This window comes from Mus caroli, unplaced genomic scaffold (genome assembly GCF_978045245.1).
Source record: "Mus caroli unplaced genomic scaffold, Mus_caroli_1 scaffold_6, whole genome shotgun sequence".
Lineage (NCBI taxonomy): Eukaryota > Metazoa > Chordata > Mammalia > Rodentia > Muridae > Mus > Mus caroli.
Window position 1 is genome coordinate 4,149,561 of NW_028227261.1, and position 20,373 is coordinate 4,169,933.

The 20,373-nt window shown below is 52.6% G+C and overlaps 1 protein-coding gene across 8 annotated transcripts in view; it reads left to right on the plus strand.

Annotated features, from left to right (window-relative positions):
- The first annotated feature begins 795 nt into the window (after positions 1-795).
- The window catches only part of Espn (espin), a 31,848-nt gene continuing 12,270 nt past the window's right edge, over positions 796-20,373 (plus strand). For 4 of the 8 annotated variants that reach the window (XM_085838550.1, XM_085838551.1, XM_085838552.1 and 1 more), the window contains exons 1-3: positions 17,233-17,304; positions 17,863-18,064; positions 19,177-19,454. In XM_085838550.1, coding sequence (XP_085694676.1) covers positions 17,296-17,304; positions 17,863-18,064; positions 19,177-19,454 — 489 coding nt within the window. In that variant the 5' untranslated portion in view covers positions 17,233-17,295. Of the gene's footprint in view, positions 1,306-4,266; positions 4,461-14,370; positions 14,558-14,676; positions 14,860-15,026; positions 15,159-17,232; positions 17,305-17,862; positions 18,065-19,176; positions 19,455-20,373 lie in introns of those variants that run through there. The other 4 variants (XM_085838547.1, XM_085838549.1, XM_085838548.1 and 1 more) reach the window with 4 other exon arrangements.

Consider the following 20,373-nt stretch of genomic DNA (forward strand, 5'->3'; position numbering starts at 1 on the left):
TCCATCATGAGGGTCCCTGGGATAGAACTCAGGTTGTTAGGCTTGGCAGCAAGCCCCTTTACCCAATCATTTTGCTGACTCCCTCCTTACTTTCTCTTTCTGCCTTCTCCCGTCTCCCATCTTTTTCTTGGGTCTAGACTCTGTACTCTAGAGGAACCTTGAAGTCCTGAGCATGGGCGCTGTTGCATTCTGCACTTGGTGGGACTTTTTAAACTTCTGGGCAGTGGCGTCTAGTTCCCTGGCCTTGAATGTCCCTTCTTACCACCAGACCAAGCACCGGGCACCTTTTTGATGCCTGTGACAAAATATTTTCTTTCTTTCTTTTTTAAAATAATTTATTTATTTCATGTATGTGAGTACATTGTTGCTGTCTTCAGACACACAGGAAGAGGGCATTGGATCCCCATTATACATAGCTGTGTGCCACCATGTGGTTGCTGGGAATTGAACTCAGGACCTTGGGAAGAGCAGTCAGTGCTCTTTCATCGCTGAGCCATCTCTCCAGCCCGACAAAATATTTTCTATCTCCCATTTGCCAGGTTCTAGTGACATTTGTCTCTCCTTGTAATTGCCGTCACTTGCTGGCTTGTGTCCCCAGCACCTAAAACAAAGCATAGAGGTCACTGGACAGCTGAATGAACGGGTCTGTGTTTGGAGGGTACTAGAATCCTATTCAGTTTTTGTGCGCAGCAAATTAGAAAAGTGCGTACCAACCCTTGCTGGCCGCCAGGGATAGGGGAGGGCTCAGGGCAGGGGAGGCGGGGCAGAGAGGAGGCGGGGCGGGGGCGGGACCCAGGCTTAAGTGGGCACTCTTCGGGGTCCCCGCCCCAGAGCGCAGCAGAGCTGGAGTTGAGTCCCCGGGATCGCAGAGCCGGCTGGCAGCCTCTCTGCATCCCGGGTCCGCACTCCTCCGACGGCTGCACCGCGGGGCTGCTCCTGGAGCCTGGGACCACCCGCATGACGCCCCGGGGAGCCCACTGAGCGCCGGATCGCGGCGCCGAGGGCGACACCATGGCCCTGGAGCAGGCGCTGCAGGCGGCACGGCGGGGCGACCTGGACGTGCTGAGGTCCCTGCACGCCGCCGGCCTGCTGGGGCCTTCTCTGCGCGACTCGCTAGACGCCCTACCGGTGCACCATGCAGCCCGCTCAGGCAAGCTGCACTGTCTGCGCTACTTGGTGGAGGAGGTTGCCCTCCCAGCCGTGTCCCGCGCGCGCAACGGCGCCACACCAGCCCATGACGCCGCCGCCACAGGCTACCTCTCTTGCCTGCAGTGGCTGCTCACACAGGGTGGCTGCAGGGTGCAGGTGAGTCCACTCTAAGAGACAGTTTGGGCCCAAAGGACTCCAGCCCTCCTGCGGCTCAAAGACGGGTGGAATAGACATGGTCGTGGCTAAGCTGAGCCTTGTGCTCTTTCCAAAAGGCTTTAGATAAAGTGGGCCCCTGACCAGCACTCGGGAGGCAGAGGCAGGCGGATTTCTGAGTTCGAGGCTAGCCTGGTCTACAAAGTGAGTTCCAGGACAGCCAGGGCTATACAGAGAAACCCTGTCTCGAAAAACCAAAAAAAAAAAAAAAAAAAAAAAGTGGGCCCCTGAGATTGAGGACTGGGGTAGATACCTGGCTGCTTGATATTAGGAGAACCCGGGGGTTGGGGAGGGGGAAGCTGGACTCTGTTAGGCTGATATCTCCTAGAGTAGGCAAAGCACTCGCTGGAGGGAGTGGCCCAGGGTGGAAGAAGGTGGGGCAGTGATGGGCCTTGGCTGCCAAATTAGAAGCCCATGGCCACCAGGTTCGGGTCTGGAGTGAGAATAAATAGGGTCTCAAACATCACCCCAGGCCAAGATGCAGATACCACTAAGTCAGAGACAAAGGTAGTGGGACATGAGGTGAGGGAGTTCTCCTCAGGGCATAAGTGGACCTAAGGACGTGAGCAACTTTGGGCCCTTTCCAACTCGAAATCACTTCTCAGCCCCACCTGGCATCTTTGTGCCTGGTGATGTTGAGGGATGTGACCTGCCAGGGGGAGTCCTGGCTGCCGAGTGGATCAGAGCCCTCAGCACAGAGAAAAAGAAGGGAAAGGCTCTGTGATGTGCTGGAGGAAGGCTGCGGAGACCAGAGTGATGGTGAGGGGTAGGGATAGAAGGCCAGGCCTAGAGGGTCTCCTAGGCCGAGGTAAGGAACTGAGATGACACTCTGGTTGCCCAGCAACCAGCTGAGAAAGGGAGCCGATTTCCAGCTGACAGTGACCACTGAATGGCTCACATCTGTAATCACAGTGCTTGGGAGACTGAGGCAGGAGAATTGCTGTGAGTTTGAAGTCAGCCTGGGGTTACAGAGTGAGACCCTATCTTAAAAAAAAAAAAAAAAAAAAAAAAAAACAACCAGGCAAACAAAAATAGACCCCTGGATTAGCTGCAAATCGAAGGGCTGAGGGCCAGTTTCAGTCTGCAGTAGCCTAGCAAAAGCCAATACAGCTCCCACCTGCTGTCCTTAGGGGCAAGCTCCACCTCCCATCTTTCTGGGAGAGTCTCTCCTTCCCTTATCTCCTGGCCTTGTTATCAGGAGTTCCTGGCCATGTGGCCTGCAGCCACATGGTCCACTCCTCCTGTCTCTTGGGAGGTTCCTGCACTGGCCGGAAGCCTCCCTTATCACCAATGGAGGAGGTGGAAGGAACGAGTAACCTTGTGTCCGGTTTATCAAGTGTCCTGTCCTCTACTCCCAGGAAGCTAGGGGCAGAACAGGGCTTGAGGGTTGACCTCAATCTCTGGTTCTATCAGGTCCAGAGATAAACAGCTTAGGATGTGGGCCCCAAGCACACAAGGCTCCCAAGGCCTGTCCAGCTGATGGCACCTTGAACTCAGGCCACTGACTTCATGGTGCCATCATTATGCAGAAGTCTCGAGCTATAAGGATGCCCTAGAGCCTCAGGCCCATATCCCTAAGGCCAGTGGAGAGAGAAGGCTATTCTCAAGAACTAAGGTACCCGACCTTCATCGCTGTGGTCTTGCTTAGGCCACCTCTAGCTGCCTATGCCTGAGCTCCAGGGAACAGACTGCGTAAGCCTACACACACCTGCACCTGCACCCCACAGCAGGGAACTCTGGTGTCTTCCTCAGTCCCTTCTTGCCTGTTACTTTCTGTCCCATGGTCCTCTCTGCCTCCAGAGCCTGATGGATTCCATGCCAGCCCCCTGCATCCTTTTCTCCTACCAGGAGGCTCTAGGGCCTTCCTGCTGAGATTCCCGTACCTCAGATTGTCTGAATCTTGGCCACTTGTGTCTCTGTGGTATCCTTTCCTTACAGGGAAAGAAGGAGAGGCCTAACTTCCCAGTCGCCTCTCACAGCTGCTCCACACTTTCTCCTAATCCCAGACATCTCTGATGAATGTGTGCTGGATGCTGTCAGATCCTGGAATAATGCCAATCTCAAATGCAGCAGCCTAGATCTAGAGATTCTGGGTGCTGCTGGGAGCTTTTCTCCCTGCCCATGAACAGCCCCTTCCCCAAAGAGAGACACAGTAGGTATATATATGAAGAACAGGTCTGAACCCAGAGGGTGTCTGTAGGGGTTTTACCTAGCCTCTCAAGGAGCCTGCTGCTAGTACACACCTACACCATTGGCTGTCTGTCCCAGGCCCTGCCCACAAGTGCCCTGTGACCTCCTCCTCTACAGCACAAGAACACAGCTTGTTCCTGAAGCCATGTGCATGGGAGTCGACAAGAGGGCAGCTTCTTGGGGTGGGGTGGGGGGAGGCGGGTTGGAGGTGTACCAAGATGGAAGCCTTTGTCCCTTTCAAGGGACACCTGGGAATGAGGAAGAAGAACAAAGGTTAGGAGCAGGGGGATCCTGATACCAGCCTGGTGGAGCCTGACCTGGTCATCCCTCCTGGCCTTGCTCAGCCCCACAACGTTCTCATTTGCTCAAGTGTTTCCTGGGTGCCAGGCCTGAGCCCAGACTCCTGCTATGATGCTGTGTTTTGGGAGGGAGTCTCTTGTATCCTGGCAGCTTGCCCTCACACCCTGAAGGCCTCCAAGAGACCTTCATGGCACTGCTGCCTGTAACCTGAGGGGCAAAGCCAGCCAGCAGTTGCTAAAGAACAGAGGCAGGATTCACAAGCCTAGGTTCTAGTTCACCCCAAAAGTGCGCTACGCTAAGCTTAGCTCAAGCACACGGTCTTCCCCCTGCCTGAAAGAGGCTGGCAGTGAATGGACTGAGCACCTGGCAAGAACAGGTTTGGACTATAGGGCTCTAACTCGCTCTCCTCCACAGGAAAAAGATAACTCTGGTGCCACAGTCCTGCATCTGGCTGCCCGCTTTGGCCACCCGGACGTGGTGAAGTGGCTGCTGTACCAGGGCGGTGCAAACTCGGCCATCACCACAGACACGGGCGCCCTGCCTATCCACTACGCTGCCGCCAAAGGAGATCTTCCCTCTCTGAAGCTTCTCGTCGGGCATTACCCTGAGTAAGGACTTTCTTTCCTATTATTGCTTTGTTTCGGTGCTGGGGATTAAATCTGGGACCATGCACGTGCAAGAAGTCCACCACAGAGCTACACTTCCAGGCCAGAATTTTTAAACAGGGTCATACGTAGCTCAGACTGGCCTCAAACTTGCTAATAAGTAAAGGATTTGGGCCTTGAATTCCTGATCTGTATAGTTTCCTTTTCCTTCCTTTTATTTATTTATTTGGTTGGTTGGTTGGTTTTGGTGAGACACGTCCTTGGTTGGCCTGGAACTTACTATGTAGACCAGGGTGGCCTCAGACTCACAGAGATCTGCCTGCCTCTGCCTCCTGCATGACTCCCATGCCCAGTCTAAGGATGCTTGCTCTTTCTGCCTACTTGTGCTACCATATGTGACTTTAGGACTTTTCTCCTAAGTGGATCTCTGGGTACCGAGGCCAAGGCTCTGAGGAGTGCCACAGGCTGCTGCAGTGGCACTGGTGCCTGTTTCAGGGACCATCAGGGGTTCAGAGGTCCAGGCCTAAGACAGATCCAGCCAAGGTGAATCATCTCCCTCCCACCCAGCCCAGCAGGACCACGGCCGCTGCTTCGGTCTCTGCAAGCAAGTGCTCCTCATGCCAGCTCCCTTGGCAGCTTATACTTGCGTTTGGTAAACTAGACGAGGGTCACTCGCCAAAGTCACTCGCTTGGCTGCAGCAGGGGGCCATCCCCAGCTCTGATCTGTGCTTGTTTCTGGTTTTCTTGTTTTTTGTTTTTTCGAGACAGGGTTTCTCTGTATAGCCCTGGCTGTCCTAGAACTCACTCTGTAGACCAGGCTGGCCTCGAACTCAGAAATCCGCCTGCCTCTGCCTCCCAAGTGCTGGGATTAAAGGCGTGCGACACCACGCCCAGCCTGTGCTGGTTTCTAAGACTACTGTACATGGGGAGGTGAATCGGGAGCATCTTCTAGACCTGACGTAGGCAGGTAGAGGCAGGTAAAGAGAGAGCTGCCCGTTACCCCCTTGATCCCTCCTATCCCCAGAGTCCCGAGCAGGCCGCTTCTGAACAATCTTCCAGTTCTATGCCTCTCAACCCATTCCTCCCACTGATGGAGAAGTTTCTAAGCCTTCCTGAGACCCCGGTCTAAATGGCTGGGAGCTTCTAGGATAGGGTGGAGGGCTTGTGCAAGACAGTCACAGCAGAGCAGAGTGACCCTTGACAGTCTGGGGACGGAGGCAGCCAGGCTTTAGGTGTGCTTTGGGGACAGAAGCCTTGGGGAAAGGACATAGATTTTTTTCCTAAAGGTTTAGGAGACGAGCGGCCACCACCAGGACCTGGGGGTGAGGGCTCTGACCGGTACTGTCTAAGTAGGTGGAGCCAGCCTCAGGAGGGAAACAGCTACAAGGTGAGAGGGTTGGAACCATTGCCCATCCATCTCTGAAGTTGCCTCAGGGTCACTGTTCATGAAGGAGCCTGCTGGAGGCCAGTGTGGCCACATGGCATAGGACAGACAGACAGACACTGGTGTGACATTGACCTAGAAGGGCAGGCACCAATGGTCTCCTTAGCTCTGGACAGGCAGGCTGAGCCTGTTTGGCTTCTGGCAAGAGTTTCCCTGAGTGACACTGGGTGGGTGAGACACAGGAGCTCTGCTGGGGTGGCTTTTCTGCATAGCTATTGGTGGCCACTGAGGTGAAGGCTTTGCATTCAGGAAGGCAGAACTGAAGGGCAAGTCAGTGGCCCCAAAGACCTATGAGAGTGGGCTCTGACCTGCCACCATCGGCGGCCCTAGAAAGCTTTGGCCCAGAGTCCTGTTGAGCACTTCAGATCAGAGCTGGGCCATACCGGTGACACGTCCTCAGCCCCCAGGCTGTGCTTCTGATGAGCCTGTCACACCCCCTCACTTTAAATACAGGACACTGAGTTCCTAAGATGACAGGTCATGTACTGTAGACGCTCTCTGTCAAACACAGTGTAGCTAGAGGTCCAGGCTGGTGACAGCATTCTGAGTTCTAACGAGAACTGCTAGCCCCTTGGCCCCACTAATGACAAGCCTAGTCCTTCACGGGCTGAGATTCCCATGTGTAAGAAGACTCCATCGGGGCTGTGACACTTGTGAGGTGAGCCCTTGGATACCCTGACCCCTCACAAGCCACACCAGGTGCTAAGTAAGCTTGGGCCCTGGTGCTGACTCTGTGCCGCCCCGGATGGCCCCTTTGAGGAACTACCAGACTGTCCAGGAGTCACCATAAATCTCCAGGAATTAGACAGAGGGCCCGGGCTCCGATCCCTGCCATGGTTTGTGACCAGGATGATAAGGAGAGATCTCTGTATGGCTGCCAGGTTGAGCTCAGGCAAGAGGGGATATTAGGAACTGGGGTCAGAGTCTGTGTGCCCATGTGACCTCTGGCCTTGGGAGTGGAATTCTCTAGGGCCACAGAGTTCAATAAAAAGACCCCACAGCCTAGCCACAGCCTAGCCCCAAAGCTGTGGCTCCCTGCTCTCTCAGGGCTTCCTGGCCTGCTGTGAAGGGTTGTAAATTATTCACAAGAGCTCAGCTCTCTCTGGTGCCTCAATGAGGGAGGAAGGGTGCCATCCCTACCCGTGGGAAACTCGATCCTGCCCAGGGAGACTGTGGGTAAGCATGGGCCATGGTGCTGACAGGTCACAGCGACTCTGGAGGGCCGGGCAGCTTTGGGAAGGGCCTGTGAACACCAGTTGTGCCCCAGTGAACACCGGTTATGACTTGGGGCACTGCACAGAGCTTGCCGGTGCAGGAACGCGCTGCACTCTTTTTCTAGTCTACCCCAGTTCATTGGACTGAATCTTTCTAGAAGCGGAAGTTGCCATAGAACACCTCCCTCTTTCTCCTCTCAGTACCCCACAGAAAGGAGACCCCCTAATCTGGGAGTCCTAGGGGCTATGCCTGGGAGTGAGGCAGACGGGTGGGCTGACAGTCCTCCTGGATAAGGACACAAGTGGCACACTGCACATATAATGTCTACAACCCCACCTGGGGCAACTGAAAAGCCTCGAGGGGCTGGCAGACATCTTTGCTTCTAATAGGGTTCGTGAGTCCAATCGCCCCACCCCACCCCATCCCACATGCGTTTGCCAAGTCTGCTTTGGGCTGCTGGAGGGGGGACTGGGCTTTGCCCTGACTTTGAGCTTTGAGACTGGAGAGAGGGGAAGGACCTGGGGTCTTTCTCTCAGGCTCCTGGGCCCTTATCATCTTTGGACAGTGTCCTACGTGTCGCTGTGTGTCTTTTCTTTCTGTTGGATCCCATGACTAATGAAGCTGCAGGCTTTATCTTCCTCGCCGTGTGTGCCCAGTGCCTCCCACGCAGGTACGCCTTTGTTTGCTGACTGATGAGGAGTCTGGAATCCTGGGTCTATGCCTGGTGGCAGGTTACTGACTGCCTGTGACTTTAGATGGAACTTCTCTTCTTCATCTCCCTGTGCCCATTTGGCAAGTGCACACACTCTACCTGAGCGGCAGAGGCCATGGTGGGCACAGAGCTCCTGGCCTGGCTGCCTCTTTTCACATATACATTCACTCACCAAAATGGGTCTAAACTCTTTGCCCAGTCGAGGGAAACAGGAAAGGCCTCTCCTGGACAATACATGAGTAAGAAGGGATCAGCACGCTGGACAGTGGTGGCGCACGCCTTTAATCCCAGGGGAGGCAGAGACAGGTGGATTTCTGAGTTCGAGGCCAGCGTTGTCTACAGAGTGAGTTCCAGGACAGCCAGGGCTATACAGAAAAACCATGTCTCAAAAAACCAAAAAAAAGAAAAAAGAAAAGAAGAAGGGATCAGCAGCACAGAGCTCCGCTGTGAGGGCGTGGCCCGCCGCAAAGCTACGTTGTGGGGGCGTGCCGCAGAGCTACGCTGTGGGGTCGTGGCGCTCGTGGCCACCGCCGCGGGATCATTGATAATTCCTTGTATCTGGTGGAGGTTGGGAGAGATGCAAGCAAGGGCTGGAAATGTGTATAGATTGTTTCCATTGCTGAGACAAACTGCCTAACAAAAGCAACTAGCAGAAGGATTTGACCTGCAGTTTAAAAGGAGATATAGTCCGTTCCTGGGGACCAGGGAGGGGATGGGGTGGGGGAGGAGGCAGGCAAGTCAGTAGGAACCTGAGGTGACGTGTTCATAGTCAGGAAGCAGAGTTGAATGTGCTCAGCTGGCTCCTTACTTTCTTCCAATTTCCAGCAGCCCAGGACCCCAGACCATGGGGTCACTTCCCACCTCAGTTAAATCTCTCTGTCACTGTCCTCACATCTCGCTCGAGGTGTCTCGTAGGTGATTCTAAATCCAGTCAACCAGACAATGAAGATGAGCCAGCCTTGCTGGTGGGCTGGGATGCCAGTGGGGGCGGAGGGGAAGGCTTTTCCTCTGTGAGCCAAGCTCACAAATAGGAGTTAGGATTGACAGGCACCTTGTGTGAGGAGTGTTCCTGACCTCCCTTAGGGCAGATATTCCTGGCAGCAGAAGAGTACCTTTGGGGACTAGAGAGATGGCTCAGTAGTTAAGAGCACTCACTGTTCTTCCAAAGGGCCCGAGTTCAATTCCCAGCACCCACATGGCAGCCTACAGCTGTCTGATCTTGTCCTCTGCTGTGCAGATATACATGCATACAGAGTTCCCAAATTCATCAGTAAATAAACCTTTAAAAATTTTTGACCTTTTGACCATAGCCTGCCTGATCACTCTTTGTTTTTTGTTTTGTTTTGTTTGTTTTTTGTGGCAGCGCTAGCTGTGCACTGGTATAAATTTGAACAGATTTCTAAGAAACCCTCAGAAATAGACTACACTCCTTTTTCTGCCAGAGTGGCTTCCATAATCATTGTTTGTTCAAATCACCTTTTATTCCCCAGGAGGAAAACTACAAACGACTTTATAATCTAAGATCATTGCTCATAGTAGCAGGATAGCTTGTAGCAGAGTTTTCAAACTCCCGAGTTTAGGGTCCAGGAGAGTAGTGGAGCTGGGGAGATGGCTCAGTGGTTAAGAGCATTGGCTGCTCTTGCAGAGGGCCTGAGTTCAGTTCCCAGCACCCACATGATGGCTCTCAGCCACCCATTATTCAAGTTCCAGTGTATCTGGCGCCCTCTCCTGCCCTCTGTGGGTACCTGCATGCATGTGGTGCACATACAAACATTTGGGCCCTCACTTATACACATAAAATAAAAATAATAAACCTTATAAGAGAAAGGAGGGGCTGGAGAGATGGCTCAGTGGTTAAGAGCACTGACTGCTCTTCCAGAGGTCCTGAGTTCAATTCCCAGCAACCACATGGTGGCTCACAACCATCTCTAGTGGGATCTGATGCACTCTTCTGATATGTCTGATGACAGATACAGTGTATTCATATAAATAAATAAACAGAGAGAGAGAGAGAGAGAGAGAGAGAGAGAGAGAGAGAGAGAGTAGGGATTTTAGTGTGACTTAGTGGCTCAGTGGTTGAATGCTTGCCCTGCGTGCATGAAACGCTGGCTTGCATCCCCAGCACCATATAAAGGGAGTGGTGGTCCAGGCCTGTGACCCCAGGATCAAAGTTCCAAGGGCCGTCCTTTGCTACACTGCAAGTTCTAGGTCAACCTGGAGTACACGAAACCCTGTCTCAGAAGAAGCAAGAGAGAGCTTGTCCTTTCCCAACATGGCTTACGTGGAGGTGGGATGGGAACATTTAGAGTTTCAGAAGCCATTCTGTGCACAAATGAATGGGTGGGTGGCAAAGGAGCAGGTGCTGGGAAGGACACACACACACACACACACACACACACACAGAGAGAGAGAGAGAGAGAGAGAGAGAGAGAGAGAGAGAGAGAGAGAGAGAGACTAGTCTGCCACGTGTTTGGCAGGACCATGGGTCCTGGCTCATCCTGTCAGACAAAGAAGAGCCATCTCAACCATAGGTCTGAGGATCCAGAAAGGGACACTGTGACCCAGCTTGAGGGAGGTGGGACTTACACCTGGTTCTCCTCAGCCCTTGTCCTGCTCCCCAGCCCATGCATATCTGAGCTCACTGGTAAAGGGGCTCCTGAGAGGAGGAGAGAGGCCTATGTGAAGAGGAGGGAGACAGAGAGACAAGAAAAGTGTGGACACAGCACAGCTGCAGCTGCACTCTCTCTCTCTCTCTCTCTCTCTCTCTCTCTCTCTCTCTCTCTCTCCCTCTCTCTCTCCCCTCTCTGACTCAGGCTCACATCCTAGCTTTGTCTATTTCGTATCAAATGATCTTAGCCCTCCCTGCCTTTGTGCCCTCATTTGAGAAAGGGGAAACAGTGCTAAAATTCTCCCTCAAGACCGTAAAAAGGATTAGATGAGAAAGGATATGAAACTCGGTAATTGCTGGACTTGGGGAGTAACTATTCAATTAAAGGTAGCTATTATCAGTCAATAATCGTTTTTTTAAAGTTAATGCAGGGTCTCTCTATGTAGCTTTGGCTGGCCCGGAACTCACGCTGTAGACCAGGCTGGGCTCTTTCCTTAGAGCCTTTCATAGCGTTGTCATTTTTCTTCAGTGAGTCTGGGGGACCCTGCATTTCTCTTACCTCTATATGAAGCAAGACAAGAACTGGCTGCCCCCTTTGTAGTGGCCCATCAGCAGAGTCGCCCCACGCTCTGGGCCTCCCACCCCTCGATCGCAGTCTTGGGGGCAGAAGTTGACATGCTGGTGATAATGGGGACTTTTACTCTGTGCCAAGGCTCTGCTGGGAGTGACAGTCAGCAGCTGGCGGGAGGATGTGGGTACCAATGCCTTCTGCTGCCCAGCTCCTTCTAGGTTCTGGATACTCCTAGATGGTGGCTACCTGCCAACTAGAAGGTGCTGAAATGGCAAGGCTCACAGTGAGTCCAGCTTTCTTTGATGTGTAAACTGCCTCTCCCACCCTGAAAACCCAGCAAGTCCTAGGGGGTCTCCCCACTTGACTTTCAATCCCCAGGACCCCAGCACTCACTGTGCCTTGGTTACAGAAGGGGAGATTGGGGGGGGTGAATAATTCAGGCTGCTGAGTGTCGGTCATGAAATATTCAGCAGGCTGTTCCCGACACACCAGTGTGTGGGGGCGAGGATGGCGCTGGGATTGTAGGCTGGAGCCATGAACCAGCAGGGTTCTGAGAAAGAGAGAGAGAGAGAGGGTTCTGAGAAAGAGAGAGAGAGAGAGAGAGAGAGAGAGAGAGAGAGAGAGAGAAAGGAAGGAAGCAAGGTAGGTAGGTGTGTGGCTGACGGCTAGGTCTTTTGCCTGCCCTGCATTGTCCAGGCAGGACCTGGTTTTTATTTTATTTTCCATTTCACTTTAGTTTAGGGTTTTGGATATGGAGTTTCACCACGTAGTTCAGAGTCTCAGTGATCTTCCTGTCACAGACTTCCAGGTGCTGGAATAATAGAAGTGTGTGCCAAGATGCTTGGTCTGTTCCTGTGGGCACGTGTGTGTGTGTGAGTGTGCGTGTGCGTGTTGCTGAGTCTGGAACCCAGAACATGTCACACGCTAGGAAGGCACTGTAATGCTGAGGACACCCCCAGACCTCACTTTGCTCTTGACATAGGTGACATGCTGAAAGACAACCTGTCCTGGTACCTACTTGCCCCCAGACATCTAAAGAGCCAGATTCAACTTGAGATCAGCAAGCGACAGCCTTGTGTCAGGGGTCAGAGAAGGATTCCCACACCAAAGGGTCAAGAGACAAGCAAAGGGGTCGGAGGGGGATACAACCTGGGAGAGAGGCTTCAGGTCAGGGCTGTAGGTAGAGAAGAGGGGCTGCTGGGAGGATGGTGGGTAAGGAGAGGAAGGCATGCTTGTCTTGGTAGGAGCGGGGACCTAACTTATGTTGCAGTGACAAGGAGATGGTACATAGCCAAATAGAGGAGGAGGGACATGCAGGCTATTGAACGAATGAGGAGCTGGAAGGGCCTGATTGACACTCTGGATGTTTTTAGCTAGGGAGAATAATTTTCGGTGGGAATATGAATGACGGAAGAGCCCTGTGATATCACGGCTAATCAGGATGGACCTACAGACTTGAATGGGCAGGTGATGGGTCGGGAGTAGCTTATGGCTCCACCCAGTGTCCGTTCTTGGTAACTGCACCCTGGACAGGGACAGTCCAAACCTGCATCAACCTAGTGGCCCAGGCAGATTCAGTACTCTCTAATTTCATCCCCACTCAGGTGGGGTACCATAGCTGGGCTGGGGAAGCAAGGATAAGGACTAGTAACAAGCCAAAGCTAGAACATAATGGGATGCTACCTGCTCTCCCCACGTCACTATGTGCGTTCCTACTGTGAGTCACATTCTGTAGTCTGTACTTGGCAAACGCTAGAATGCTACTTGATGTCCATCTGAAGTCTGGATTTAACTGGGCATGCTGTGTTTTAGCTGGAAACCTCCAGCTCTGCCTTCTAGGAAATCAGTTTCCTGGGGGAGGCCCAGGCCAGTAGTAGTTAGTTATAGATAATCAAGCCTACCAGGCTATCAGAGAAGCTGGTCCAAGGTGGGAGAGGTCTCCCAATGGTATGAGGAGAAAGGACAGGTAGGTTTCAGGGGGGTGTGTCCTGAGTCTTAAGGAGGAAAGAATGGAGCATTCCAAATGGGGAGACACCTGAGTTCAGACAGCGATCATGGGGGCACACCGCGATCGCTAGTGCGACTGAAGGTGGAAGAAACCAGGTAATCATGTCCTTATAGACACCAATTAAAAGGTGGGTCTAAGGCTTGTGAAATAGTACAAAGGGTAAGGGTGTTTGCTGTGCTCGCATCTAAGTGCGATACCCTAAGTTCCATCTCCAGGTTGAAGGAGAGAACCAACTGACTCCCCAAAGCTGTCATCTGACTGCCTTATGCCATGCCCCCCATAATAAATAAATAAATAAATAAATAAATAAATAAATAAATAAATAAATGTATGTATGTTATGGTAAAAGAGTCTACTTTCTTTTTTGTTGTTGTTTTTGTTTTTTTTTTCCTAAGATTTATTTATTATATGTAAGTACACTGTAGCTGTCTTCAGACACTCCAGAAGAGGGCGCCAGATCTCGTTACGGATGGTTGTGAGCCACCATGTGGTTGCTGGGATTTGAACTCTGGACCTTCGGAAGAGCAGTCGGGTGCAATTACCCACTGAGCCATCTCACCAGCCCTTTGTTTTTTTTCAAGACAGGGTTTCTCTGTATAGCCCTGGCTGTCCTGGAACTCCCTTTGTAGACCAGGCTGGCCTGGAACTCAGAAATCCACCTGCCTCTGCCTCCCCGAGTGCTGGGATTAAAGGCGTGCGCTGCCACCGCCTGGCAAAGAGTCTATTTTTCCTTTTCTTTTTTTTTTTTTTAAGATTTATTTATTTATTATATGTAAGTACACTGTAGCTGTCTTCAGACACTCCAGAAGAGGGCGCCAGATCTCGTTAGGGATGGTTGTGAGCCACCATGTGGTTGCTGGGATTTGAACTCTGGACCTTCGGAAGAGCAGTCGGGTGCTCTTACCCACTGAGCCATCTCACCAGCCCCCGAGTCTATTTTTCAATAAAAGGAAAAATAAAATCAATAAAAGGTTAAGTAAATATAATGTAAAATAAATTTTAGTTGGGCATGACGATGCCTGCCTTTAATACCAACACTCAAGAGTCAGAGGCAAGCAGATCTTTGTGAGTTTGAGGCCAGCCTACTTAGTGAAGGATAGCCAGGGCTACATAAAAAGACCTTGTCTAAAAAAAATTTTTTAAAAAATAATAATAAGGAGGGGCGTAGAGTGGAGAAGCGCGCTGAGAGACAGCAGTATAGGACTGAGCCAAAGATCTCGGACAACCTGTGACAAAGCCTCTTTGTCACCTGCCCACTTTCAGCACTCCAGAGAGCCAAGCTAAGGGTGGAAGGAGGCTTTTGACCAGAGTGCAGCGGGCTTCTAGAGCCCACACTGGGTGTTGCCTATTCGCAGGGGAGTGAATGCCCAAACCAACAACGGTGCCACGCCCCTGTACCTGGCGTGCCAGGAGGGCCACCTGGAAGTGACGAAGTACCTTGTGCAGGAGTGCAGTGCAGATCCGCACCTGCGCGCCCAAGACGGCATGACACCCCTGCATGCCGCGGCACAGATGGGCCACAACCCAGTCCTGGTGTGGCTGGTGAGCTGAGGACCACAGGGCGGGACAGCCCTGGGAGTGGGCGGGGCCTGCTGGGACTGAGGCGGGGCCAGGAGGGGGCCCAGCGCAAGCCCCGCCCTCTGCCACGCCCCTCCCTACAGGTGAGCTTTGCAGAAGTTAGCTTTTCAGAGCAGGACCACGACGGCGCCACGGCCATGCACTTTGCTGCCAGTCGCGGCCACACCAAAGTGCTCAGCTGGCTCCTGCTGCACGGCGCAGAGATCTCGCAGGACCTGTGGGGCGGGACCCCGCTGCATGACGCTGCTGAGAACGGGGAACTGGAGGTCAGGGCAGCCCGAGAGGGTCGGGGCTGGAAAGTGGGCGAAGGCGTGGGCGGGGCGGGGCCGGAGACTGGGACGCTGTCGCCCTCTGGTGGCCCAGCGATGTCCTCGCAGCTTCTCTGAAGTGCTGGATGTGGAGGGACCCACCTCTCCTCCTCGTGCTCTTACAGTGCTGCCAGATCCTCGCGGTGAACGGCGCTGGGCTGGACGTCCGCGACCACGATGGGTACACCGCTGCCGACCTGGCTGAGTTCAATGGCCACACCCACTGTTCCCGCTACCTACGTACGGTGCAAACCCTGGTATGACCCACAAGTGGCTGGTGTGGAGTCTCTCACCCTTCTCACCATTTAACCCCAAGAATCAGTGTCTTGCCCTTGTACCAAGAAGAAAGGTGAAGTTCAGAGATATGAAGCCTCTTGCCTGAGGCGATTCAAAATTGCCGGGGGGGGGGGGGGGCAAGAGGACAGGCAGCAGCCAGGAGACACAGATCACTGGAGTCAGCCAAGTTGATCTTTCACCCACCACATGTATTATCTGACTTAAATCTTACAGAACCTCTTGTAGGGTATGGTATGTTCGTGGTCTCATTTCACAGACAGGTATAACCTCCTCTCTCTTTCTCTTTCCTTCTCTCTTTCTCTTTCTCTTTCTCTCTCTTCCTCTCTTTCTCTTTCTCTTTCCTTCTCTGTCTCTCTCTTCCTCTTCCTCTTCCTCTCTTTCTCTTTCTCTTTCCTTCTCTTTCTCTTTCTCTCTCTTCCTCTCTTTCTCTTTCCTTCTCTTTCTCTTTCTCTCTCTTCCTCTCTTTCTCTTTCCTTCTCTTTCTCTTTCTCTCTCCCCCTCTCTTTCCTTCTCTCTCTTTCTTTCTCTTTTTCTCTTTCTCTTTCCTTCTCTCTTTCTCTTTCCTTCTCTCTTTCTTCCTCTTTCCCTCTTTCTTTCCCTCTTTCTTTCTTTCTTTCTTTCTTTCTTTCTTTCTTTCTTTCTTTCTTTCTGTTTCTCTCTTCCTCTCTCTCTCTCTCTCTCTCTCTCTGAGAGTTGAACCTAAGGTCTTGGGAGTGCTGAGAAAATGTTGTACCATTAAGCTACACTTCCAGGTCTCTCCCCATTTGCCTTTTAAATTGACTTTTAGATAAGAACTTGCTAAGTTGCCCAGACTGGCCTCGAACTTGTGTCTCTCCTCCTGCAAGTAGCTAGGATTACGGCCATGCAGCACAGCACCCGACAGGAGCCACCTGTCTTGATTGGTACACATCTACTCACTTTGTAGTTGACTCAAAACTAAAACATGATATATGCTTGTAAATTATCTTGCTATATGTTTTACAAAGTCACAAGATGACCCAGTAAGACTCAGGCTCCGGTGCGTGTGTCCCCAAGTCCAGGGCCCTGTCCCAGATAATTCAACGCTCACTTTGGGGCAGTAATAGAAGAGGAAAAAGATGGGTCTCACAGCCCCTCTCAGAGGGATGCTATCTCCAGGGCCCAGCCCAGCCATGAGGAAGTCTTCCAGATGAAGCCTGGAGAAAAGAAGGCCAGTAGGCCTGCCCTGCTTGCTAGTGTGTAGGTGATCCTGGGTGGGTTGTGGACAGTACAGCAGGGCCTAGGGGTCAAGCAAGCTGAAAGGTTAGGAGATGAACTCCCAGAGAGGGTCTCCCAGAGTCAAGGCTCCAAGAGCCTGCCCGGCTCCAGCTCCTGATGCTGAGCCAGTCATAAGCCACTGTTGAATTCTGTCACTGGTAAGCTCTCTGGCCTGGGCTCCACAGGTGTGACCTAGTTCATCTTTGCCTGTGATTGGCACTTCATGATTAAGGCATGTATTAGGTGGCATGCAATGGTCTGTCACCAACTTTCAACACCTTTGCAAACACTGTTACTCCTACTTACAGATGAAGCAATTCAGGCGCAGAAGATACTGGTTCATAATCTCATAGCACAGTAGAGGATGGGAAATTAAAGGTATTATTCCAGGATCCAAAGTCTGTGCCCTGTGTTCCAGCTTCCATAGTCTACAGAAGTCAGGGCAGAGTCCCAGTGCTGCCCCCTAGTGCCAATCAAGAAAAGAGCAACTGCAGGTTGTCTCTTTCCCCCCACCCCCACCCCTCCAGCCCCCCCCCAAAGTCATCTTCTGGGCTCCCTTTCCTACAGGGTAGACAACAGGGCCTGGAGTCCTTGAAGTGAATGGGATAGGCAGCAGGATCTGGCCCCCTCACCCAGGCAGGCCCAGCAGCAGCAATGACAGCTGGCCCAGAAAAGGCAAACACTAATTACAGAGCCAATAAGCATGGCTGCTGAGCCGTTACCTGGTGCCAGCCTGCTTCCCTCTCCCAGGGGGCCTGTGACACTTCTCAGGCAGGGAGGGGCAAGGGGCAGGGAGGAGTAGCTGTGGGCAGGAGGCTACAGAGGAGGAGGAGGAGCAGGCTTGCCGGTAGCAGGGACAGCATGGGCAATGTAAGTGGCCCCTCATCCTGACCTGCTCCCAGCAGGAGCGGCAGGCCTACCCTCAGAGGCCAGGCTGGTGGGAGGGAGGATGAAAGACCTGGCAGCCTCAGCAGGCACATGCCATCTAGGGCCCAGCCTTCCCCCCCCCCCCAGCACCATCAGGAGGTGCACTGGCATTGGGTAGGCAGCTGGCAGCTCAAGCAAGTTAGGTTGTTGTAGCCAGGCAATGGAAGTTGAATGTATCCTCCCTCTTCCTACAGTAAACAGCCCCTAGGGTCCTCTGCCCATACATGCATAGGAGAGAAAGCGTTCTGCCCTCTGATTAGAGGGGAGTGACAGGTGCAGGGCTGCATCCCTTTGGGGTGCAGGCCAGACCCTCCTTCCCAAGTGTCCTGAGCATGGGGAGAGCCAGGTGGGCATTTCTCTGAGACCTGAAGTGCAAGTGGAAGTGTCTGCTCTTGACTCCTGACCTAGGACGAAGCAGAAATGGTGCAGAACTCAGGAAGTGCCTCAGTTGGTTGCTCAGGGAGGACTCTGGAGCCCAAAACTTCCCTCCTTTTCCCTCAGAGCTTGGAACACCGAGTCCTGTCCCGGGATCAATCCATGGACCTGGAGGCAAAGCAGCTGGACTCAGGCATGTCCTCGCCCAACACCACCATGTCGGTCCAGCCAATGACCTTTGACCTGGGCTCGCCTACCAGCACGTTCTCCAACTATGACTCCTGCTCCTCCAGTCACTCCAGCAGCAAGGGGCAGCGATCGAATCGAGGTGAGTGGATGGAAGGAGAAGGAGGAGTGTGGGGAACTGAGTCAAAGCCAGGGCCATTCCGTCCATCTGTCTGTCTGTCTGTATCAGTCAATGTCTTAACATGGAGAGGGGATGCACCTGAACTTGTCCATCCCAATAAGCCTCCTGCCACAAAGCCTGCATGTGCCCAACACATGACTCGGTGATCTCAGTGCTAAGCTACCAAACTCAAAGGTGCACATGTGGACAAGTGTGCAGAGTATACACGTAAGCATGCACAAGCACACGTACACACTTATGCCAGGAATATGCACACTTATACCTATATTACACAAACAGAAGCCCTCCATTTCCCTATTACAAACATGGTCACCCATACCCAAAGTCACTCAGTCCAACACAGACACAGGTAAGTACAGGGTTAAAGACACACATAACATCCAGGCAGTGGTGGTGCACGCCTTTAATCCCAGCACTTGGAAGGCAGAGGCAGGTGGATTTCTGAATTCAAGGCCAGCCTGGTCTACAGAGTGAGTTCCAGGACAGCCAGGGCTACACAGAGAAACCCTGTCTCAAAAAACCAAAAAGAAAAAAAGAAAAAGAAAAAGAAAGAAAAGAAAAGAAAAGAAAAGGAAAGAAAAGAAAAGAAAAGAAAAGAAAAGAAAAGAAAAGAAAAGAAAAGAAAAGAAAAGAAAAGGAAAAAAAAGAAAAACCTAAAATAAAACAAAAGACACACATAACAAAAGCCTTCCCACAGAGTCAGGCCTGTGGGTACACACTGACCACACCCTGAACAGGAGTCCAACCACCTGCAGCTGCAGCGTCTGCTTCCCACCACTAGGTGGCCCGCAGAGCTGCCTGAGTGCAGCCACCCAGACTCCTGCCCCACCTAGCCCCTGCCAGGTGGTCCTCCTCCACAGGACCCAGCAACCCAAAACCTACTGAAGTATCCCCTAGGAACCTGGGAGTATCACCCTACTGACTACCGGGGAGGCCACTGCAAGCCATACCAAGCAGGCCCCAGTTTGCCTTGCTGCTGGATAAGCTGTTTGCAGTTGAGACAGCTTGGATCTGGGGTGCATTCTGCAGATTTCAACATTCTGTTTGTTCTTCTGTCTCACCCCACCTCTCAGGGATTCCAGGTGCAAGAGCTGCAGACTTACAGAGCTACATGGACATGCTGAACCCAGAGAAGAGCTTGCCTGGGGGCAAGCTAGGGAAGCCTTCCCCGCCACCACCTCCACCACCACCACCAAGCTTCCCTCCGCCCCCACCACCCACAGGCACCCAGCCACCCCCACCTCCACCAGGCTACCCAGCTCCCAATCCCCCTGTGGGGCTGCATCTGAATAACATTTACATGCAGACCAAGAACAAACTTCGCCATGTGGAGGTGGACTCACTCAAGGAGGTAGGTAGAAAGCTCGCCCTGTTGACTACCAGTAGGACTGGGCTGACTGGGAACTGGGCTGATGGGGACCTGGCCTGGTTGACTTGTGGTCACAAATGGGGCTTCCTGGGCCCAGGGTAAGTTTGAGAACTGAAGGTCCTAGCAAGGTCCATGATCGCTCAGGGCTGACCATTGGAAATGGTATAGGGGAGAAAGTCACCATTATAGTCAACTGTAAGGAGCTGAGGTTGAAGGAACAGAGACAGGCCTCCTGAGGAGCTGTGGTAGGTACATCCTGCACAGAGTGTCAGGGCTATCCTGGAGTTAGCAGAAAAGGAAGGCATACAGATATTGTGAATACTTACAGTACAGAGCTCAGTTAGGGGAAAGCACCCTAAGACGGACACTTGAGCCGGGAGTGGTGATAGACGCCTTTAATCCCAGCACTTGGGAGGCAGGGGCAGGCAGATTTCTGAGTTCGAGGCCAGCCTGGTCTACAGAGTGAGTTCCTGGACAGCCAGGACTACACAGAGGAGAGAGGAGAGACCCACTCCAAACAAAGTAACAAACGGAAAGGAAGGTGATACGTGGAGTATCTTCCTCAGGCGAGGCACTGCGAGTTTGACTGGAAGGTCAGGCCCAGACAGTGCTAAAGACTACATTGTGCACTAGGGCATCCTGCTGTCTGCTGACAGGCTAGCTAAGAGCAGAGGCTGAAGCTGGCTCCTCCCCCCCTACCCCCCCCCCCCCAGAAAAGGGTTTCTCAGTGCTAACTCCCCTCCCACTCCGGAACCCTTGGGTGGATCCAGGAGGAGTCCCCGTGTAAGAATAAGGAAACCCCTTGGAAGGGGTGGATCTGTGTGAGGGACTAGAAGAACACCCAAGGCCTTCGGACTTTTGGCTAAAGCTGGGGAGCAGAGGATGGTCAGATGTGATAGCA